The sequence below is a fragment of the Marmota monax genome, unplaced genomic scaffold (assembly GCF_021218885.2).
Source record: "Marmota monax isolate L192 unplaced genomic scaffold, Marmota_monax_Labrador192_F-V1.1 WCK01_AAM20220418_F8-fsc00095, whole genome shotgun sequence".
In the NCBI taxonomy this organism is placed as follows: Eukaryota; Metazoa; Chordata; class Mammalia; order Rodentia; family Sciuridae; genus Marmota; species Marmota monax.
The window spans coordinates 7,058,650-7,079,276 of record NW_026695244.1 but is presented as its reverse complement, the minus strand read 5'-3'; the positions used below and the strand labels follow the sequence as shown (position 1 = coordinate 7,079,276).

Genomic DNA, 20,627 nt, shown 5'->3' with positions numbered 1-20,627 from the left:
TTTTAACTAACTCCCTGGATGATCCTACAAAACCTCAGCCATATTAATCACTACCCATCTTGGTTCCACCTGCAATGTGCTGACAAACTGGGTGACACTTTGTCCAAAAGAAAAGAAAATAAGAAAAATAAGAAAGTGAAGAATGAGGACCCCCCCCACACACACACACACACACCCCAAAAAATCAGTTAATAACCAGATTGTTAAATTATTTTTAATGACTAAACTTTTAGGACTGGAACAAAAGTCCTGTTTTTAAGAGGCTCATAATCCTGCATTACATACATGAACATCAGGAAACCACATGACAGTGTAACTTCTTCATCAAACCACAGCGAAACTGATGCTATAAAGTCTCAAGGAAGGTCAAGAGTAAACGTTTTGGTGAGTTTGTTGGATGCAAAAATTGTGCAGTTTTGTTTTCCTTAGTAACACAGATGCAATAGACAGCAGAAATATTACAAGTATATAAGGTCCTGTGTAAGATGCATTGGCAACTCTAATCTTTTTCCCTATTACCTACTAGCAGGATTCTTCAGGATATTTCTTAGTATAAAATCCACTTAACTCACTGGGCATGATAAGGCATTCTATAATCTCAGCAGCTCAAGAGGCTAAGGCAAGAGAATTGCAAGTTCAAAGTCAGCCTCAGCAACTTAGCAAGGCCCTAAGCAACTCTGCAAGACCCTGTCTCGAAATAAAAAGTAGAAAAGGGCTGGGGATGTAGCTCAATGGTTAAGCACCCCTGGGTTTATTCCTGATGCCAAAAAAAGAAATAAATAAAACCCCCAAAATCCACTGAACTCCTTGGGAAAAATACATCAAATAAAAGTTTTAGGTTCCTAGCACGTGTGAAGGCCAGAGTGTGATCCTCAGCAGAAAAAAATACAATACAAGCTTTAGGTAATGCTTTATAATGGATCATATTATCGTCCTCTTCCAGGAATTTCTCTGGTCTCCTGCTATTCCAACTTTCTCTCTCCATCATCCCAAATCATTACTAGGTCATCAGAAAACTTGAAGTGGAGATATAATAGCTAAAAAGGGGAAAGAGAATTACAATCTTCTGAAAAAATATATGTATATATTCATATAATGAATATATATATATATATATATATATATATATATATATATATATTCATAAATATTTTGAAGTCTTGGAACTGTTCCCAAATGCTACCTGATTAAAAGGACCCATGATTTCTGTATGGGTCTCAATGTTATCCACAAATCAGGGTCTGATCCCCAACCCAACTCTTCCAAAAGATATTGTTATACCTGAGAGAGTTTCCCAAACCTATTATAGACTATCAGGACAGACAAACTTTCTCTGGGTTTTAGCAGCAGTTTAATTATTCACCTTTAAAAAAAAATTATACAAGCTTTTCAACTTACCCCAATAGCTGCTAAGATTGGAGCTTGATAAATCCACCTGTCTCCTGCACTAAGTTCCCAGCACCTGAAATATTAAAAGGGATTTTCATGAATGAATTTGGCAAAGCAAAAGGTAATGAAAATTAAGTAACATTTCAGTTTTACCAAAATCTCTAGCCCTAAGCTTCTGATTAAGGAGACAAAGAGATGAAAAAAATCTTGAAACATCCAAACTAGTGAAAGAACGTGTCCCGACAGTCCTGATTTCATGCTTTAAATGGCCCTTATATAAGCAGGGTATTCTAAATATTAACATATTGCTTTCATAGTGACCAGAGTCAAAACCTTGTTTGTAGAGCCACATCAAGTACAGTCTTCTAAATGTGGTACAATTTATACTTTGCTTTTACTACCATTGAAATGAGATATAATATTACATTTTGTTGAGAAATTTTTCATTCTATCAGAAGTTATTTATTTTGTGAGTTCATAAATTGTAGGACACTGACAAGAAAACAAATCATTCTTATCCAGGAAAATGTAATAAAAAGCTGAATGCTGACTATTCTTGCCATAGAAATAAAAATTAGCTTATTCAGTGAAATGGAATTGATGAGTGCCGCAGTCCGGCTGCAGCAAAATAACCGGGGGGTGACGAACAACTTGTGTACATTGATACAGCAGGAGTGGAAGCCGAGCCGTTTATTGTAGGACAGGAGCAGTATTTATACATTCCACACAGCTTATCTAATTAACATAAACTAGATACAGCAGCCAACCAATAAGGAATCTCCACACTCAATGACTCGCTGGCGTTACTTCACAAACCACTCCCTTTGGCAAAATGCCAGGCGCCATCCAGACTTGTTTACAGACTCTAACAGATGAGTTTTTGTATTTATTTGTAAATTTTCGGCATTTGTTTTCCTGAATATGAACATGTTGTTCTTTGATTTCTCTTTTGAACCAATTACGACATGTTATGAGCTCCTTCATTTAATGAGGATTTTAAAAAGCTTTGACAATGTTTACTTTATTTTGTATATCATCCATAATTTTTATATTGAATTTTTTAAAAATTATTTTAGCAGTACCTAATAAAAATACCACATAATTTATCTATTTCTTATACTTACTTTATGATTCCTAACTAAAATTTAAGTTCTATATGGGTAGGCATCATTACTGCTTTTGTGTAGTGAGGTATTACAAGTGCCTAGAAAAGTACATAATAGGTAGATAATCAACAAATATTCATCAGCTTGCATTGACATAAATGAAATCTGAGGTAAGTTTGTCTCAATCTCACCTCATCTAAATTGAACTGAAGAAAGGTCTTACACACTGGAATAAACAGCACAGAGTGGTTTTAATTTAAAAAAAAAATCTAGCTCCACTTAAAACTCTAATGTATCAATTTAAACAGTTTTTTTAAAATTAAAAACACATAAATAACACCTTTTTATTTATTTTTTCTTGGAGAAAACACAGCAGTGACTGTACGAACAGTAAATAATATCAAGAAATTCTGGGGATATAATGATAATTTTTTAATTAATAAATAAGTTACATTTTATTTGTGAACAAGTTATGAATAATAAAACTTTTTCAACTATGTCTTAAAGGAATATTCTTCCATACACACCTAACAATTTCTTAAAGTTTAATTTAATATGTTCTCATTTCAAAATTCAAAATATGCAAAAAGGCAGACATTGAGATGTCTCGGTCTCTCGTGTGGCTGTCTTCCTTTGTCCTTTCCTCTTATAGATAACATCTTTTACTGCCTTATTGAATGTGCTTCTAGTGTTTCTGACAAGAAGGCAAATCATTCTTATCCAGGAAAATGCAACAAAAAGCTAAATGCTGACTATTCTTGCCATAGCCATAGAAATAAAAATTAGCTTGTTTAATGAAATGGAATTGATGAGTTTTTGTATTTATGAATATATTAATATAAAACAAATACAGAAACTATATGAATATAAAACAAATACAGAGGTTACATTCTTATTTTCCTCTATTGCTGTAGTTTGGATCTTGACTATCTCCCAAAGGCCCTTGTCTTAAAAGGTTGTCCCAAGAGGCAGGGCCAAATGGAAGGAAGTTAGGTTATTAGGGGCATGTCCTTTATGAGCTATTAGGACCCCAATCCCTCCTCTCTCTCTCTCTCTCTCTCTCTCTCTCTCTCTCTCTCTCTCTCTCTCTTCTCTCTCTCTCTCTCTCTTTATTCCCAGGCTCCAAGATGAGCAGCCTCCTCTCCACATGCTCTCACCATGGTGTACTGTGCCACCACAGGCCCAAACCAAAAGGGCTGAGCAACCACAACTGAAACCTCTGAAAGCACAAGTCAAAATAAACTCCTCCTCTTTTAAAGTTGATTATTTCAGGTATTTTGCTATAGTAACCCCAAGCTAGCACACCTATATATAAATTTCTATATCAGTGCCAGGAGAGAGCAGTCATACAGCACACTTGTCAGATAAGTCATATATATATATATATATATATATATATATATATATATATATATATGTATATATATTCCATTGCAAGAATGCATCATAGAAATCAATCAGACCCCACCCCAAAGTGTAATTCTGGTCCACTCTAGTGGAAATCTGCAAAGTTGATGAAGTTAAAGTTTGAATGACATGGAAACCTGAGGCACAGAAATTTCACGTTATTGAACATTTCCTTCCATTTGTACAGACATCTACTTTTCACATTACTCAACCAGATCAAAAAGACAAAAGATATTGTTAGACTTGTGCAAAATATGTATCATACTACCCTAAAAAGCTTTTTTTCTATAAGGAAAGTGGCAAATGTACTGTCTGAATAATAAACTAAACACTGATTTACTAGCTATAAGGCTTTTGGATGCCATATATTTCTTGACATTTGATAATAACTTCACTTTCTTCACTTGGATGACACTTCAGAACGTCTCCGAACACAATGAGATTCAATTATACAATTCTAGTTCTTAAAAAATACTTGTATTTAGAAAGTCAAAATCAGCTACCTTGAAAACCTTGATTTTGATGGTTTTCAGTGTCAACGTTTCAAACTTACCCTTTGATATAACATAGGCAACTGAGATTTTATACCTTTTAAAGAAACTGCTACAAATACTTGTTTTTAATTGGTTTTTCAATGCCCTACCTCACACTATGTTCGTTCACATAAATCTCTGTTCAGAGTTTTTAAAATACACGTTAGCTGGAAAGTGCCATTCTGAAGGATGGGGTACGAAGCACAAATGTATGACTAGAAAAAAGAATTTTCTACATCAGGGTTGGAAATAGATGCACTGATTCTGCCAGAGGAACCCAGTGAATTGACTTAATTGAATACTGCATTCTCTCCACAACTGACAATCAGTAAGAGTAGAGAAGGCAAGAGGAGTCCAGCACCCCAAACTTGATATCCATTGTAGAAGAATGAAACTAACTCCCTATCTCTTACCTTGAATGAAAACCAACTTACAGTGTATCAAACACCTAGGAAGCAGAACAGACACAGTGAAACTGCTAGAAGAAAACACAGGTGCAACACTCCAATATATTGGCACACATACTGACTTCCTTAATTAATAAGACTTCAAAAGCTCAAGAAATAAATCCAAGAATCAACAAGTGGAATGGCATCAAATTGAAAAGCTTCGGTACAGCAAAGAAAACAAGAGCATGAAGAGAGAACCTACAGAATGGAAGAAATTCTTTGCCACTAGAGGATTAATATCCGGAATGTATGAAGAATTCAAAAAACTTAACATCAAAACACACACACACACACACACACACACAGGCCGGGTGGGTGCAATGGCACACACCTGTAATCCCAGCAGCTCTGGAGGCTGAGGGAGGAAGATTGTGAATTCAAAGCCAGCCTTAGCAACTTAGCAAAGTGCTAAGCAACTCAGTGAGATCCTGTCTCTAACTAAAAAATACTAAAAAATGTGGAGCTGGGGATGTGGCTCACAGGTTAAGTGCCCCTGGGTTAAATCCCTGGTTAAAAAAAAAAAAGAAAAGAAAAGAAAGGAAGGAAGGAAGGAAAGAGGAAAAAGGAAGGAAGGAAGGAAGGGAGGGAGGGAGGGAGGGAGGAACAGCCTTACAACCCACTCACTCAATAAATGACAAAAGGTCTAAATTGGCATTTCTCAAAAGAAGAAATACAAATTGCCAACAAATATATGTTAAAAAAATGTTCAACATCCTAAGTGATCAGGAAGATGCAAATCAAAACTACACTCAGATTTCATCTCACCCCAGTTGGAATGACAATCACCCTAAGAATACAAATGATTCCTGACAAGGATGTGGGAAAAGTACACTTAACATTGTTGGTGGGACTACAAATTAATACAACCACTTTGGAAAGTAGTATGGAGATTCCTCAAAAGACTAGAAGTGGGACCATCTTACAATCCAGCTATCCTACTCCTTGAAATCTATCCAAAAGAACTAAAATCAGCATACTATAATGATACATGCATACCAATGTGTATAGCAGCACAATTCACAATAGGCAAGTTAAGGAACCAGTCTAGGTGTCCATCAACAGACAATGGATAAAGAAAATATAGTATAGAAACACAATGAAATTTTACTCAGTCATGAATAAGAATGAAATAATGTTATCTGCTGGTAAATGGATGTAACTGTAGAACATCAAGGACACTAAGTGAAATAAACCAGACTCAGACCGTCAAGGGTCAAATGTTTTCTCTCATGTAAAGCTAGAGAGAAAGAAATGAAAAATGGAATCTTGAAAATAGAAAAGATAGCATTAGAATAAAGGTAGGGATCAAGGGAGAGGAAAGAAGGGAAGAACAAGAGAAGTACTAGCGACAGAATTGGAGAAAACTATATTATATGCATTTATAAATGTCAAAATGAATCCCACTATTATGAATAACTATAATGCACTAATAAAAACATTTAAAATAAATAAAAGTTTTATAAAGAGAGGCCCAACCTCAGAGCCTATGCAGATGTTAGAGTATCTTCTCATCAGAAGCCCCACCATGAAGCCAGAATTAAAAGAGGCAGTCAGTATAAATAGGGAAATCAGTTTAAATGGATCAAGGAGGCCAATTTGGGTCCAGGAAATTGGAGGCCATCCCTGAGGGATTGACATATTAATGCCTTCAGGGCCCTTCCTCTACCCTACGATAACCTGCCTCTGCTCCAATCCTTTGCTAAGGTAACAGGTCTCAGGAATTGTCCCTCCCCAGAGAGAGTTGTAAAAGTTGTTAGTTAATGTGTCCTGGGCTATTCCATCTGGCCCTTCCCCCTGTCCATCTGCTTCTCACCTTTTGGCCATCCCACCCCTGAGCATCTCCTGGGCCTCTATGCAGGAAGGAGAAAGATAAGGGGAAGAGAGCAGGTACCAAAGGAAGCCTAGGACATATAGAAAAGGCAGAACACCCTCACTTCTTGGAATACCAGGATAACAGCTATAACCCCCTTCTCCCTCCTGGGAGAAGTCTATGTTACCCCTTTTTAAATAAATCCTACTTTATACGTTTGCCTTGGCGTGCTACTCTAATGTTATACTTCAACATGTGAGGGAGCAGAACTCGTCACCAGTAACCTCTCCTCCTGAATGGTAAAACAAAAATACAGCAAAGAAGCTCCAGGTGTCCCCATTCATTAGTGTTATTGTCTCCTTTGAAGGAGGCAAGGAGAAGGCAATAAGGCATCTGTATGGTGTTGTTGCTTTCATAAGAAAAAAGAAAGAAAGAGTGTCAAATTATTCACTCTAAGTTTATTGTCCTGCCTAAGCTATTGAATTATCTCACCCTCCCTCAGCTAAGTCTCACTCTCAATAGCATTTTAGAATGGGAAGAAACTTCTACATATATTCAATAGCATTTCTAGTATCTTTTAGAACTGGGTTCAATCTGCTTATCTCTGAATGGCCACAATGTGGACAAAACCAGAGTTCTAGCTTTGAAAAGCTAAGCCAGAAGAAGTTGAGTCTCAAATGCACAAGTCACGAAGATGAACGCATCCATTCTTTGGAGAGATGTGAAGTCTGTTCTCTTCAGCTGAGCTTTATGACATGCTCTTTATGTAAGTCAAATTTCACCCAAAGAAAACTAAAAAGCTTTCTTTTCTTTTTGAAATCATGAAATAAATAGTAATATAGTTTATGTGCAAAATAAAATATAAAATGATCCCTTCAACTCATTTATCTCAAATGAGAGTACTGTAGAATTCAAGATTTATTCTGAGTAAGGAAGAAGAAAAGTGAAATATTCTGCACAGCAGAGTCACATGATCTAACTTATATTTAACATTCACTTTAATTCACTTGTTTTAAAGAAATATTTAGCATCAGTTATATTTTGCAACATTTATGTGCTTAATGAATTGTGATCTCAAAAAAAATAAATTTATATTGCATCTTTTTCAGTAAAGACTTGTGATTTTAATGTTTCAAAATTAATCTGTAACCTTTAAGGAAGAAAATGAGAAAAAAAGAAAGCTAATTATCTAATTCAATATAAAATGAATTGTGAGTATACATGCTTTCCTGTGGTAAAGGCCTAGAATACATGTTAAATGAACGAATAAGTCAAAATTCTGCTTCACAACTGGTGGTGTGCTCTGAGAAGGTGTCATGATGTCTCTGGGTCTCATTTTATTTATGTCTAAAATTAGTGTTGTACCAGAAAATACTGTGGATCCTACCATCTCTAAGACACAATTACACAGTTACACATCTCAGAATATGATTACTGTAGCCTCAATAGTACCTACTTACTGACTCAACCCTCCCTCCCTTAAAAATCAAATAACAGATGCTGCGAGTTGTCTTTGAGATTTCTCACATCCCTGTGTAAACATAGCAATAATAGTAACAACATAGAAAATATTAATCCAATTTGCCCATGGTAGACAAATCCAAATAGTATAACGAGGCCAGGTATGCCTGTAATCCCAGCAGCTCGGAAGGCTGGAGACAGGAAGATCATGAGTTCAAAGCCAGCCTCAACAACTTAGTGAGGGCCTAAGCAATTCAGTGAGACCCTGTCTCTAAATAAAATACAAAACAAGGCTGAGGATGTGGCTCAGTGTTTAAGCACCCCTGAGTTCAATCCCAAGTACCAAAAAGAAAAATGAAGCCAATAAGTCCCGGAATTGAGAGAAGCTACACCTAAGACAGTGGCCAGGAGTGTTCAGATCTTCAGGAGCAAATCATGGCACGTTCTTTAAAATGCTCAGGTGCTCCCATAATGTGGCTTTTTTTTTCCAGTGCATAGCAGATAAACTAATTTCTGAAGGAAATAGCTGGCAATCCAAAACAAACACATTGGTTCAAATTAAAGAAAAGCTCCCAAAGAGCTGAAGCTGGAACTGCTATCATGAAATATATACAACACGTACAATCCATGGATGTTAAACTGTATTCTGTTACCAAGGCTTCCACTATTAGAAGAGAACAGATGAGATGGATGAAACTTATAATTTTCATTAAATATAGATAAGTGATTAGTACACAGAGCATTTATGTGTCACCGTCAGGTACTAAGGACGTATGAGACAACAGGGCACTCAACATTCATGATATTAAACAGACAAGAGACACCAACCATTCCTGGTAGACAGGAAGTACTCAATATTCTTGAGGTCTTAATTTAGCCACTGATGGGTGAAAAACATTCTCATATGTCCTTTGCCCCAAAAATAAAAATAAATCCCAGAGCTGCTCAGAGGTCAATTGGGAAGGGATAGCTATGGCCAGTGTCCTTGGCCCGTGTCTCTGACACCGTAAGTATGTGTCACTGGCCCAGAGCACTTTCTCTCTGGGTGCCCTCGCCTTATTTCTGGTCCTCATAACAACCTCATCTGTGAGGAAGGCCGAGGAAGCATGAACCTTGCCTCTCCCACAACTCAGGTAGTGGGATCCCTCCACCTGCTCACCCCATATGCTAAGTGTGTCCCCCTTAACCTTCTTTCCCTTTGCTTCTCACAGTATGTTTTAACTGACTTCATAAACCATGGAGTTTTAGCATCTAATCTGATCTGTGACCTGCGGGATGGACAGTTTGTGAGTACTGTATTGGGGACTACCATCGGGTCAAGGCAACTTCCCACAGGACATCCCTAAAGGACAATGACATGAAGAAGAGCAGCCAGTGTGGATTCTAAGCAGAACATCTGAGTCTGGAGGAAACCTGAGGTCGTTGTCGTCGTCGTCGTCGTCCTCCTCCTCCTCCTCCTCTTCTTCTTCTTCTTTTTTTGGTTGTTGTTCTTTTTAGTTATACATGACAGTAGAATGTATTTTGACATATTATACATACAAGGAGTCTAACTTCCCATTCTTGTGGAACTTTTTTTTTTTTTTACTCACCTGGCATCAGCCAGAGTTGCTCGCACCACAGCCCAGGCCACAACAAATGCCACTGGAAACCCTGTAACCAGAAAAGGATTCAGAGACCACATTTCTCTTAAGATTAAGAATATATTTTTTCACATTCATCACACACAGGAATATACCATTAGCAGTTGAAAAAGAAAAAAAAGACACAAAAAAATGTTGACATGTGAATAAGAAAAGTCCACCTAATTTTCATCTTGTCAATTTGAGAAATGAGTGAGAACAATGACGTTATTTATTCCTGGGAGTCTGAAGATGATGGTTGGTCATGTTTTCATTTGAGGGACTTAGGGCCAAGACACATTTGGAGGGGACTGAAGTTCTTGGGGTCAGAAGGAGGCAGGGTTGAACATTTTGATTTCAGGCACACTGGGAGCCATCTGCTTTTAAGAAGAGATGCAACCAAAGAGACTCATGAGAAGCTGAGATAAATTGCTGTTTTAAAAGCAGTGGAGGGGCTGGGGTCGTGGCTCAGTGGTAGAGAGCTCACCTAGCATGTGTGAGGCACTGGGTTTGATCTTCAGCACCACATAAAAATAAATAATTAAAAATACTAGCAGATGGAGTAAAAACAACAACAACAACAACAAAAGCAGTGGAATTGGAGAATATGATGCTAAGTGAAATAAGCCAAACTCAGAACCTCAAAGGTCAAATGTTTTATCTTAAATGCAGAAGCTAGAGTAAAATAAAGGAAAGGGGGAGGGAATGATAGGATAACACAAAGAACCAACCCAATGCTAATTAATAGATAAGTGAAAGGAAGTCTAATAGAGTGGAGAGAGGAGAGGGAAGAGAGGAGGGGGAACAGGAAGTAAAATGGGGAGAGAGAAGAGGATACTCATAACCTGAAATCAATTTCCGTGTGTATGTTTGTCAGGATGAACCCAACTGCTATGTATAACTATAAAGCTCTAATTCTTTTTTTAAGTATTAGAACATTCTTTTTATTCTTGAAGTGCAGTGCATGAACACAGCAAGTTATAAAATCAGGAAATTACAACCACTGTGGCCTTTTCCTTTCTTTGACTCCCAAATTGTCTCAAGACAAAGCATTTGCATGCGTTAATGGCTCAACAAAGGTGACCCTTATGATATTTTGATGCTCTGAGCATGTGACATTTGTCTTCATAAGTGATAACCATCTATGAGCTTGCAATATCAAATCCATTATAATGACTTTGCGTGAGTCCTTTGCTCCCCAGTAAAGGATGACCCTTCAGTTCATGCTGTAGCTAATTAAATTCCAACATCACAAAAAAAAAAAAAAAAAACTGAAACCAAAACTTTTACAAATATGTCAGTAGGAAAATAAGAATTTTAATGTGGGAGTATTAATTTTATGGCCTTTGAAAGAGGTTTAGGTAAAGTAAATAAAGAGAACATAATTAAAAGACTGCAGATGCTAGGAAGTACCATACAAGGCAAGAAAAAAAATTTTTAATCTAGCTATGAACTTTTTAAATCAAGCATACTACTAAATTCTTTATCTTGTAAGAACATATTTGTAATTTTTTAAGATTTCTTTCTAAGCAACTGAGTGAAAACAGAAATAGCCTCAGACAAGAAATATTTCACAAATTGAAAATAAGCTCATACCCATTATAGAGAATTTCTTTGGTCTCCTTAGTGACCAACTAACCAATTAAATTTAACCTCAGCCTGTCTATATGACTATTGAATTTTATGATTCTACACTTTAATTTTACTTGTTTGCATATAATTATTTTTTAATCTGCTCAAATGCTGTGCTTTAAGATATTTTTGTTATTTCTTTGGTTTAGCTTGCATATTCTTTCTTCCTATCTAACCATCTATCTATCCATCCATCCAACTATTCATCCATGAAGCACTAAGTGCCTATTTATATGTTAAAGATTATTCTAGTCTCTGAAGAAGAAACATTGATCAAATAGATCATCCATGTTTTCTTCAAAGGTGTATATTGATGAGAGAGAAAAATTAATAAAAACAAACTTGGTTCTCAATTAATGCTTATTTTAGAAAAACAAGAATGATTCCATGCAATGGAAAAGGCATGGATCCTTCTGATGGGATGGTTAGAAACCCTGACGTAGACTGCTTCGGTGTTTTGCTGTTTGCTACCTTTAAAGTGTCTATCTTTGGTCCAAATGTTTGCATCTTCTCATTCTCAGATATGCATCAACATTCTCCTGGTCAAGCAATTTCCTGAATGATGCCCTACACAATATTGGTTAATGACGTTTGGGTGACCATTGTGTTTTAGATGATTAGATGATAATTATAACAAATATATCAGGCCCAATGTCTTAATGAAGTTTCTTTTCTCATACTCTCAGCACACCCGTATTTATAAGACTAGTATAGAGATAATCACAGAGGAATAAAGAACAGAAAACTGCTTTGGTATTCTTTGAGGATTTTTGATCACCAATTTAAATATCACATTATTACATATTTTAGAACACATAAATATAGGAAAATATATTCAAAATTTAAGTGTTATTTTAAATTTAACTTTATTTAAATAAATTTAATGTTAATTTAAATAAACACTTATTTATATGTTAAATTTAAATATCAATATATGCATTTACTGAAAATTGATTAGATTTCATAATATCTGTAAAAATAACTTCTGAAATAACGGTACTTATTAATTAAAGTTTTGAATATAATACATATAATCAGAATAGTCAAATGGACAAACAATATAACCTAAAGTGTCAGACATGTTTCTTGTATGGGATATGAATTGGCTCCAAAGGTGCTGAAACTTTTTGATTCACAACATGGCAGTATTAAGAGATGATAGAAGCTTTAAGAGGCAGAGACTAATAAATGGTGATTTTGTCACTGGGGGAACCACCTTAAAAGAGATTAACACTCATCTCATGGGAATAGGTTGGGTCCACGGGAATAAATCAGTTACCAAAAGAATGAGTTGTTATCAAATGAGTCTGACATTATTGGCTCAGTCTCTTGCTCCATCTTTACCATATAAACTCTCTCAAATGTACTCACTGCCATATGATGCTATCTACCACAAGGCCCTTACCAGAAGCCCATGCTCTTGGGCCTCTAGAACTATGAGCTAACTAAGCTTCTTTTTTTAACAAATTATTCAGCTTCTGGTATTTTGTGATAGTAACACAAGATGGACTTAATCACATTTCTGTATTTAAATTATATTTACTAACAAATGATGATGAAAAAAAATGTTTGCTAGGTTAAGAACATTTACACATAGATAATAAAACTGGAAGTGCCTTCTTGACTATTTTCAGAGAACATAGAATGTGAAAACATTGGACATGAAAGCTTGGCAACAGGGACATGACTATGATTTAGGAACAGAGAGAGTGTTGAAGTAAATTACTATTCTTTTTATTATGTAAGCCCTAGACTAAATTATTTTTAAAAGAATGAAGTTGTAAAAAGAAAGTCAGAATGGAATTACCAGAAGAGATACTTTTATATGATAATATTCACATACTGGCGTCTCATCTGACAGTTGAAAATTAAGGATGGCTCCTGATATAAAAGTTAATCACCATATTTAGTAAAGATGAAAAATAAGACCTAAAACTTTAAGATACTGAATTAAAATAAAGAAAAAATATGTAGATAAAAGAAGATATGGAACCAAGAGTAAAGTGTCTTATTTGTGAGAGAACTGAGAAAGGGAGAGAGAAAAGTAAGTATATGTTTGGTTGGGAGAAAAAAATCAATATTTGCCTTTATTCCTCTGTACATTTTCTTTGTGATAAAAAAAAATGTGTAAAAAAGTCACTTTAAATATCTGTCTTCATTTTAGTAAAGGTCAGCTATGGGTCCTCTTCTTCAGATTGTAATTTTCCTTTTCTTCCAGTTTATTACTAAGAATCATCAAAATCAATATAAATAATGTAACCACATCTCACTACAATGTGAATAATAGGTTTCTAAGTATTTAAGTATGAAGAGAATGTGAAGCTATAATAATTGGGTCCAAATGAGCAATAAAAGAAGCAAAGCAAGTTCTCTTTTTTAGTGAAACCAATAAAAAGAAAATATCTTTGGGAGAAAAAGTGTGAAATTTGGTTCACTCTGAATTATTCCAGCAAAGAATCCTGCAAAGCAGCTATAGTTTTGATCATGTGGAAAACAAATGTGGAAAAATGAGTCAGATGTAAAGTCAAAAAAAAAATTGGGGTGGGAGGGGATAGCAGGGATTGAACTCACAGGCACTCAACAACTGAGCCACATCCCCAGCCCAATTTTGTATTTTATTTAGAGACAGGGTCTTACCAAGTTGCTTAGCACCTAGCTTTTGCTGAGACTGGCTTTGAACTCATGATCCTCCTGCCTCAGCCACCCAACCCGCTGGGATTAAGGTGTACATCACCAAACCCGGCAAAGAAAATATTCTTAAATCAGGCACTCATATTAAGGTAGGAGAAAAATAATCTATTAATCAAAAAGATTTGGATATGTCCTTCATTAAATGGAAGCTATGATTTGGAAGGAGAGAAATAGTTTAAGTGCTATTAGTATTCTTTTGATTGTATATGACCTAGACTGTTAATTTTTAAAAGGATGAAGTTGCAAAGAGAGAAACTGAATATAGATAAACTAGCCATGGAACTATAATTCTATGAAGAGTGGGTATCATAGTCTTTTGAGACTATGACTAATTAAATGAGCATAATAGAACATGGAAAATGCTCTCACAGTGAGCTGTCATGAAAATCTTACTTGCTTTTGTGTGCATTCTTAAGCTAGTCCATGAAATGAAGATTTCAGATAACAATGCTTATCTATTTTAGTTGTCATTTCTATGCCAAAATTTTTGTGGACAAATTGATAAAAGTTGTAAAGGAGGGTTAGAAGACCATACTTACGTAGAAATTCACCAGCACCATGGCGATTTTTTGTTCTTTTTTTTATAGACGGATTGGAAAACTAGTTTCCTAAGTTTCATTATGACAAAATCCTCATTTTAATTAAGAAGGGAGAGACTGAGGGATATTACACAAATAGAGTTGGTAAAAGGTCTGCACCAGTTAGTTGTCAGGTCAGTAATAGAGGAAAAAAAAAATTCATTACACACGTGACCACTGATGTAGACATTCAAGAAACAAAATATAACTCAGATAAACTTCCACATTCATTACTGAATTTTCTACCAAAGCCTTTATCAACGTCTAGTAATTATGTGGGTACACAGATAATTTTGATTCAAAGACAAACTATCAAAAACTGTCAAGAAATTATTTCCTAAGTGTTCTAAAAAAGGAGACTCTTTTTTTTTTCTTTTTTAGTAACTTCTATCTAAAAGAGCCTTAATCAGATGAGCTGGCTGGCTTCAGAAATAAAAAATTCTTATTTTATTATTTTGTAATAAATGAAGTGTTGCTGTGAATTGATCTTTGTCTTTTCAAAGCTTAGCAGGAAATTTCATATATGTCACATTTTCAAGTAATATTAAGGCAAAGGAATGTTCCTATTTTGAAGGGAGGGGAAAGAAACACCTTCAAATTAATCTTGAGCCACTTAGTGACTTTTTATCCTTATGCTGAGCACCTCATAATTTGAACATTAAAATAGCAATTGAGATCTGCAGTTGTTAACCTCCAGACCCTTCTCTATTTTAACCACATATGAACTCTCATTTCCCTCAAATTTTAACAAACAACATCTTTTTCTCTGTGTCATGCTGAATTAGTGCCTAACCCACTAATTGCTCCAGTACTAAGTCATTTTGGGGATGGTAGCTGAATATCATTTTTTTAAAAAAATTACTCTGCCAAAAGTAATTTGAATAATCTCCTAAAAGACATGGTAAGTCCTCATAATTAGTTTGTAATTTGTGTATGTTAAATGCAGTCCTGATGGTCCTATGGTCCTTTCTGGCATTCTTATTATATGACTTGGGAATACAAATCAAAAAACATATTATTATCACTTAGAAATTCACAAATAAAAAATTGGGGGAGAAATTATTGATAACACAGAACACCGACACAGGGCATGAGTCAAGCAGTTCTAAGTGCACATGGCTAACAATGCATTCTCTTAAATGTCCTCCAAAGAACTTTCATGAGATTCTTGGCCTAAGAATACTGAACATAAATTAAGCTTGAAAAGTTGGTTACTGCTGGGAGGATTATAGAATTGATCTTAATGAAAAAGCAGAGGGGATAATGACAAGATGAGGAGGGAATATTTCAGGAAAAGGGTTAATAAATCCATAACCTATTTAAAGGAAAGGAGATATAAATGCTTACCCCAGCCAATCAAAATGAAGCCCCACAGGTATTTGGTGTCCGAAAAGAAAGACACAAAGATCAAATTATGCAGGTAGAGACCTTCCACGAGGATCCAATAGTAGTTTGTTGCCAAGAAGTAAATAAACATCACAACAGCAATCTTGCACCCGATCTGTTATAAATAAGAATGGCATCATCTTAGAACTCTCAATTGTACGTGAGACTACTAAAAAATACTTCTTCAGTTGCTTTCTCATAGTCTGCTATTTTTCTGTGCATAGAAAAATCAAGAACATTGAAACAAACCAGAACAAAGTTATTTCAACACAGCATTTTTAAGACTATGAGGCTAGATTCTATTATTAAAATTAAAATTTTATTAAAAGTTAGAAAAAAATCACTTTTTCATTATTTTTTCTCTTAAGAAAAATAATATATGATCATCATAAAAAATGAGAAGTATAGAAATGTATATAGAAGAAAATATGATCCATCTCTCTACTAGGAATTTTATTCTGGTCTTTCTGATGCCTATGGCAGCAAAACAAACTGCCCCCAAAGTGGATGACCTAAAACAATAACCATTTAATATGTCTAAAGTCTGTGGTTTGGTGAGTGGGTCTGCTGATCTGGGATGACCTCTGCCCATCTCATTCAGGCTCGCTCATGGAAGTCTACCTCCATCTGCCTCACTATCACTGCCATTTCCTGCTAGGGGGTAAAGCAAGTCACAAGGCCAGTCAAGAACCAGATTAGAAGGGACTACCAACTACTGCCTTACTGAGTAAAGGCAGAGATGCAGACGGGGCTTTAATCTGTATCATCAAGATGACCCATCTACTATAAATCATTTCCAGATACATTGATTCAGTGATTAAATTTGCTGGATTATTGAGTGACTACTTACTAATTTAAGAGGAGACTTAAGTACCATGGAATTTTATATGGGAATGAGACTCCAAGTATATAATAAAGGAACTAAATGTCATAGGCTTTTACATCCCAAGGTTCTGGTTTTGCTGATGAGTCTTTACTTTTAAAAGCAGTACCCATGGCCGTTGCTATGCTCCATACATCATATACCATTTGAATCACATGCTTTTGCAGTTTCCATTCCAGGATGTCTTGGAGAAAACCACTTTTGATAATTCAAAATAAGTGATTAGATTTGAGAGGACAGAATTGAGGAAACAGATATTAGAAGCCTAATTTAATTACTTTAGAGATCATATAAAATAAGCCCAAACAAGTTAACATTTAGTGGGCTGTGAAATTTGACGCACTTACATATTGTGATTTGTCCACAGAAGGTGCTCCAATGGAATTGTGTAGGTCATCCTGCATTATCAGGGACTGCAGCTCTTCTACTCCCAAGTGAGCCTGGGCCACTCTGTCCTTGACAAAAATGCTTATAGCTCTCAGCATAAAAGACACAAATAAGTGCAGGTGGATATAGTTCCTAGTGCAATGCAATCGTCTGTGCAGAGAAATAGCCAGTATTTAGAATTGGACAAAATGAGAACTAGGGAAATAAAATGCCCAAAGGATCCCAACCTCTTCCCCCCCCCAAAAAAAAAGTATGGTGAACTCAAAGACAGAAACAATATTAAATAGCTCTGGGTTATATTTCATAATATAAGAGAGAAAGTTCAAATGAAAATGAGCTAAATTTAGATGCTTAGGAAATGATTACATTATTAATATTACATTATTAATGTATTGTGGACATGGATTTATTCATGTCCTGGCTCCTCATCAGGAGTGTCTTCACAGGACATCAGTACGTGGCCAGATAGCATTATCAGGTGTGTATGGCAATTATTTACTGTACATATTGCTATTACAATGCATAAATAGGTTTTGACTTTCAAGAGATTCAACGCCATCTACTAATAAAGGAGTATTTTATAGAACCAAAACAAATTCTATATAACCTTTTATTTTAGAATATATCAATTCTATTGAAAATAATTGTTTAGCAATTATAAAGAATCTATAATTAAATACTGTAATGAGTTCTTATGTAAATCAAAGGACTATTGCTGAGTTCTGAGAAATTCTTTCTGAATTTCTAGTCATCTGTTTTCCTCACAAAAGTTTATCCATTGTTCTGAACAACTAGAGCCAAGCTTGGAGTAGGGGAACAAACCCTGGATGAAGAAACAGAAGACAAAGTTTCCATTTCCAGGTCAACCTATGACCTTGGACATTGTACTTCAGTCTCTTGGTCTTTAAAATTTAACAAGAACTGCCAGGCCAAATTCTCAAGGCCATTTTCAGGAAGCCCTTTATAATCCCACAGATCTGATCATATGACTCTTCCATTTAAAAAAAAAAATCACATTTTTTTCTGCTTCCTTCTGTTGAATCTCTTCATTGATTCGCATATGTTGAAACACCCTTGCCTCCCTGGGACGAATTCCACTTGGTCATGATAAGTCATCTTTTTAACGTGCTATTAGATTCAGTTTGCTATTATTTTGTTTTTGCTTTTGTTTTTTTTTTTTTTTGTTGTTGTTGTTGTTCTTCTTCTTCTTCTTCTTCTTCTTCTTCTAATTAGTTATACATTATAGTCGAAAGCATTTTGACACATCATACTAAATTGAGTATAACTTCTCACTCTTCTAGTTGTATGTGATGTAGAATTACACCGGTCCAGTAGTCATATATATATACATATGGTAATAATATCCCATTCATTCTACTAACTTTCCTACACTCAAACCTCCTCCCCTCCCTTTACTCTCCTCTGTCTAATCCAAAGTTCCTCTATTCTTCCCTAGCTCCCACCCCCTTATTGTGAATTAGCATCCACATATCAGAGAAAACATTTGGTCTTTGGTTTTGGGGGGGTTGGCTTATTTCGCTTAGCATGATATTCTCCAGCTCCATGCATTTACAGGCAAATGCCATAATTTCAATCTTCTTTAAGGCTGAGTAGTATTCCATTGTGTATATATAACACACTTTCCTTAGCCATTCATCTGCTAAAGGGCACCTAAGTTGGTTCCATAATTTATCTATTGTAAATTGAGCTGCTATAAACACTGATATGGCTGTATCACTATAGTATGCTGATTTTAAGTCCTTTGAGTATAAACTGAAGAGTGGGATAGCTGGGTCAAATAATGGTTCCATTCCAAGTTTTCTGAGGAATCTCCACACTGTTTTCCATAATGGTTGCACCAATTTGCAGTCCCACCAGCAATGTATCTGTGTACTTTTTTCCCCTACATCCTTGCCAACTTTTAATGTTGCTTGTATTCTTAATAATTGCCATTCTGACTCGAATGAGATGAAATCTTAGTTTTGATTTGCACTTCTCTAATTGCTAGAGATGTTGAACATTTTTTCCTATATTTGTCTCAAAAATGAATCAAATAATATAATTAACATCAGGTTTAATTAAAAAATCTTCTGGTAAAATATTTGGTGGCACAGATTATGAGACCCATGTTTTCTGTGGATAGGAATCAGAGCACGTCACTTCATGGAGAAAGTGGCTGAGAATAACTCACCTGAAGTAACCAATGATGAGGATGGCCACAGCCAAGGAACCCAAGGAAATGGAGTAGCCCACAGTGTACAAGATGTGGAGGCTTTTGAAGAACTCCTGCTGCAGGGGAGGAGATAGTCACATGTGTAATAGGGCCATTTTACCAAAACACTGGTAAGAACAATATGTCATTTGGGGGATGTTATTTCTAATTCTCTTTAGTTTTTCTGAGCTGTAATTCACACACAATAAAATATACAGATCTTCAATGAGCAGTTTGATGGGTTTTGATAAACCCAGTTCATTTATGCCTCTTGCTAGTAGAAACCTGCCCCCTAACACCCCACACACACACCCCGTAACCACTACTCTAATTCTGTCACCATGAATGAGCTTTCTCTGTTCACATGCTTCATATACTTCTGGACTGTTCTTAAACTTCTTAGAATTATATAGTATATATTCTTTGTGTTGATGTGCTGCTTTTGATAACCACCAATAATGTTATGTGTGTTAGTACTTCATTCCTTTTTAATTTTCTTTAATTTTAAAGAAATGATAGATGCACAAGAAGTGAAAAATATACTAAGGAAGGTCCTGCAATGGTTTAGATCATTCATAATTATAGTAAATATCAGAACAAGGAATATGAGAGTGGTCCAACATGCTTATTTGTAGCTCTCTGTCATTTGATCACATATGTATATGTATGCAATCATCATTGGAATTAAATTGTAGAAATACTCCATCAGCTCAAAGTTATACCTTGCGATAGCCCTACACATCATATCTACCATTCTTCTCCCACCGTTCCAAACACCTGACAATGATTGATTTGTTTTCCATCTTCATAGTTTTGTCATTTTGTAGTGTTATAAAAGTAGAATCATATGAGACCTTTTGAAATTGCCCATAATGTCCTTGAGTTCCATCCAAGTTGTTGTCCCTATCAAATAGTTTGCTCTTTTTTATTGTTGAATAGAATTCCACTGTATGTATATAATCATTACATTTTAATGAGTTTCTTGTAGATGGTATGTAGTTTAGTCATGTTTTAATTAGTGTATTTATACCATATATTTTTAATATAATACTGATATGTTAAGGCTAAGTGCATCCTTTTATTT

At 35.3% G+C, this 20,627-nt stretch overlaps 1 protein-coding gene across 1 annotated transcript in view; it reads right to left on the bottom strand.

Moving 5' to 3' along the window:
* Positions 1 to 20,627, bottom strand: part of Pth2r (parathyroid hormone 2 receptor) — a 95,704-nt gene that overhangs the window by 32,990 nt on the left and 42,087 nt on the right. The window contains exons 5-9 of the mRNA XM_046463092.2: positions 19,523 to 19,620; positions 17,292 to 17,481; positions 16,023 to 16,176; positions 9,745 to 9,805; positions 1,399 to 1,462 (exon numbers count right to left, since the gene is read on the bottom strand). Coding sequence (XP_046319048.1) covers positions 1,399 to 1,462; positions 9,745 to 9,805; positions 16,023 to 16,176; positions 17,292 to 17,481; positions 19,523 to 19,620 — 567 coding nt within the window. The remainder of the gene's footprint in view (positions 1 to 1,398; positions 1,463 to 9,744; positions 9,806 to 16,022; positions 16,177 to 17,291; positions 17,482 to 19,522; positions 19,621 to 20,627) is intronic.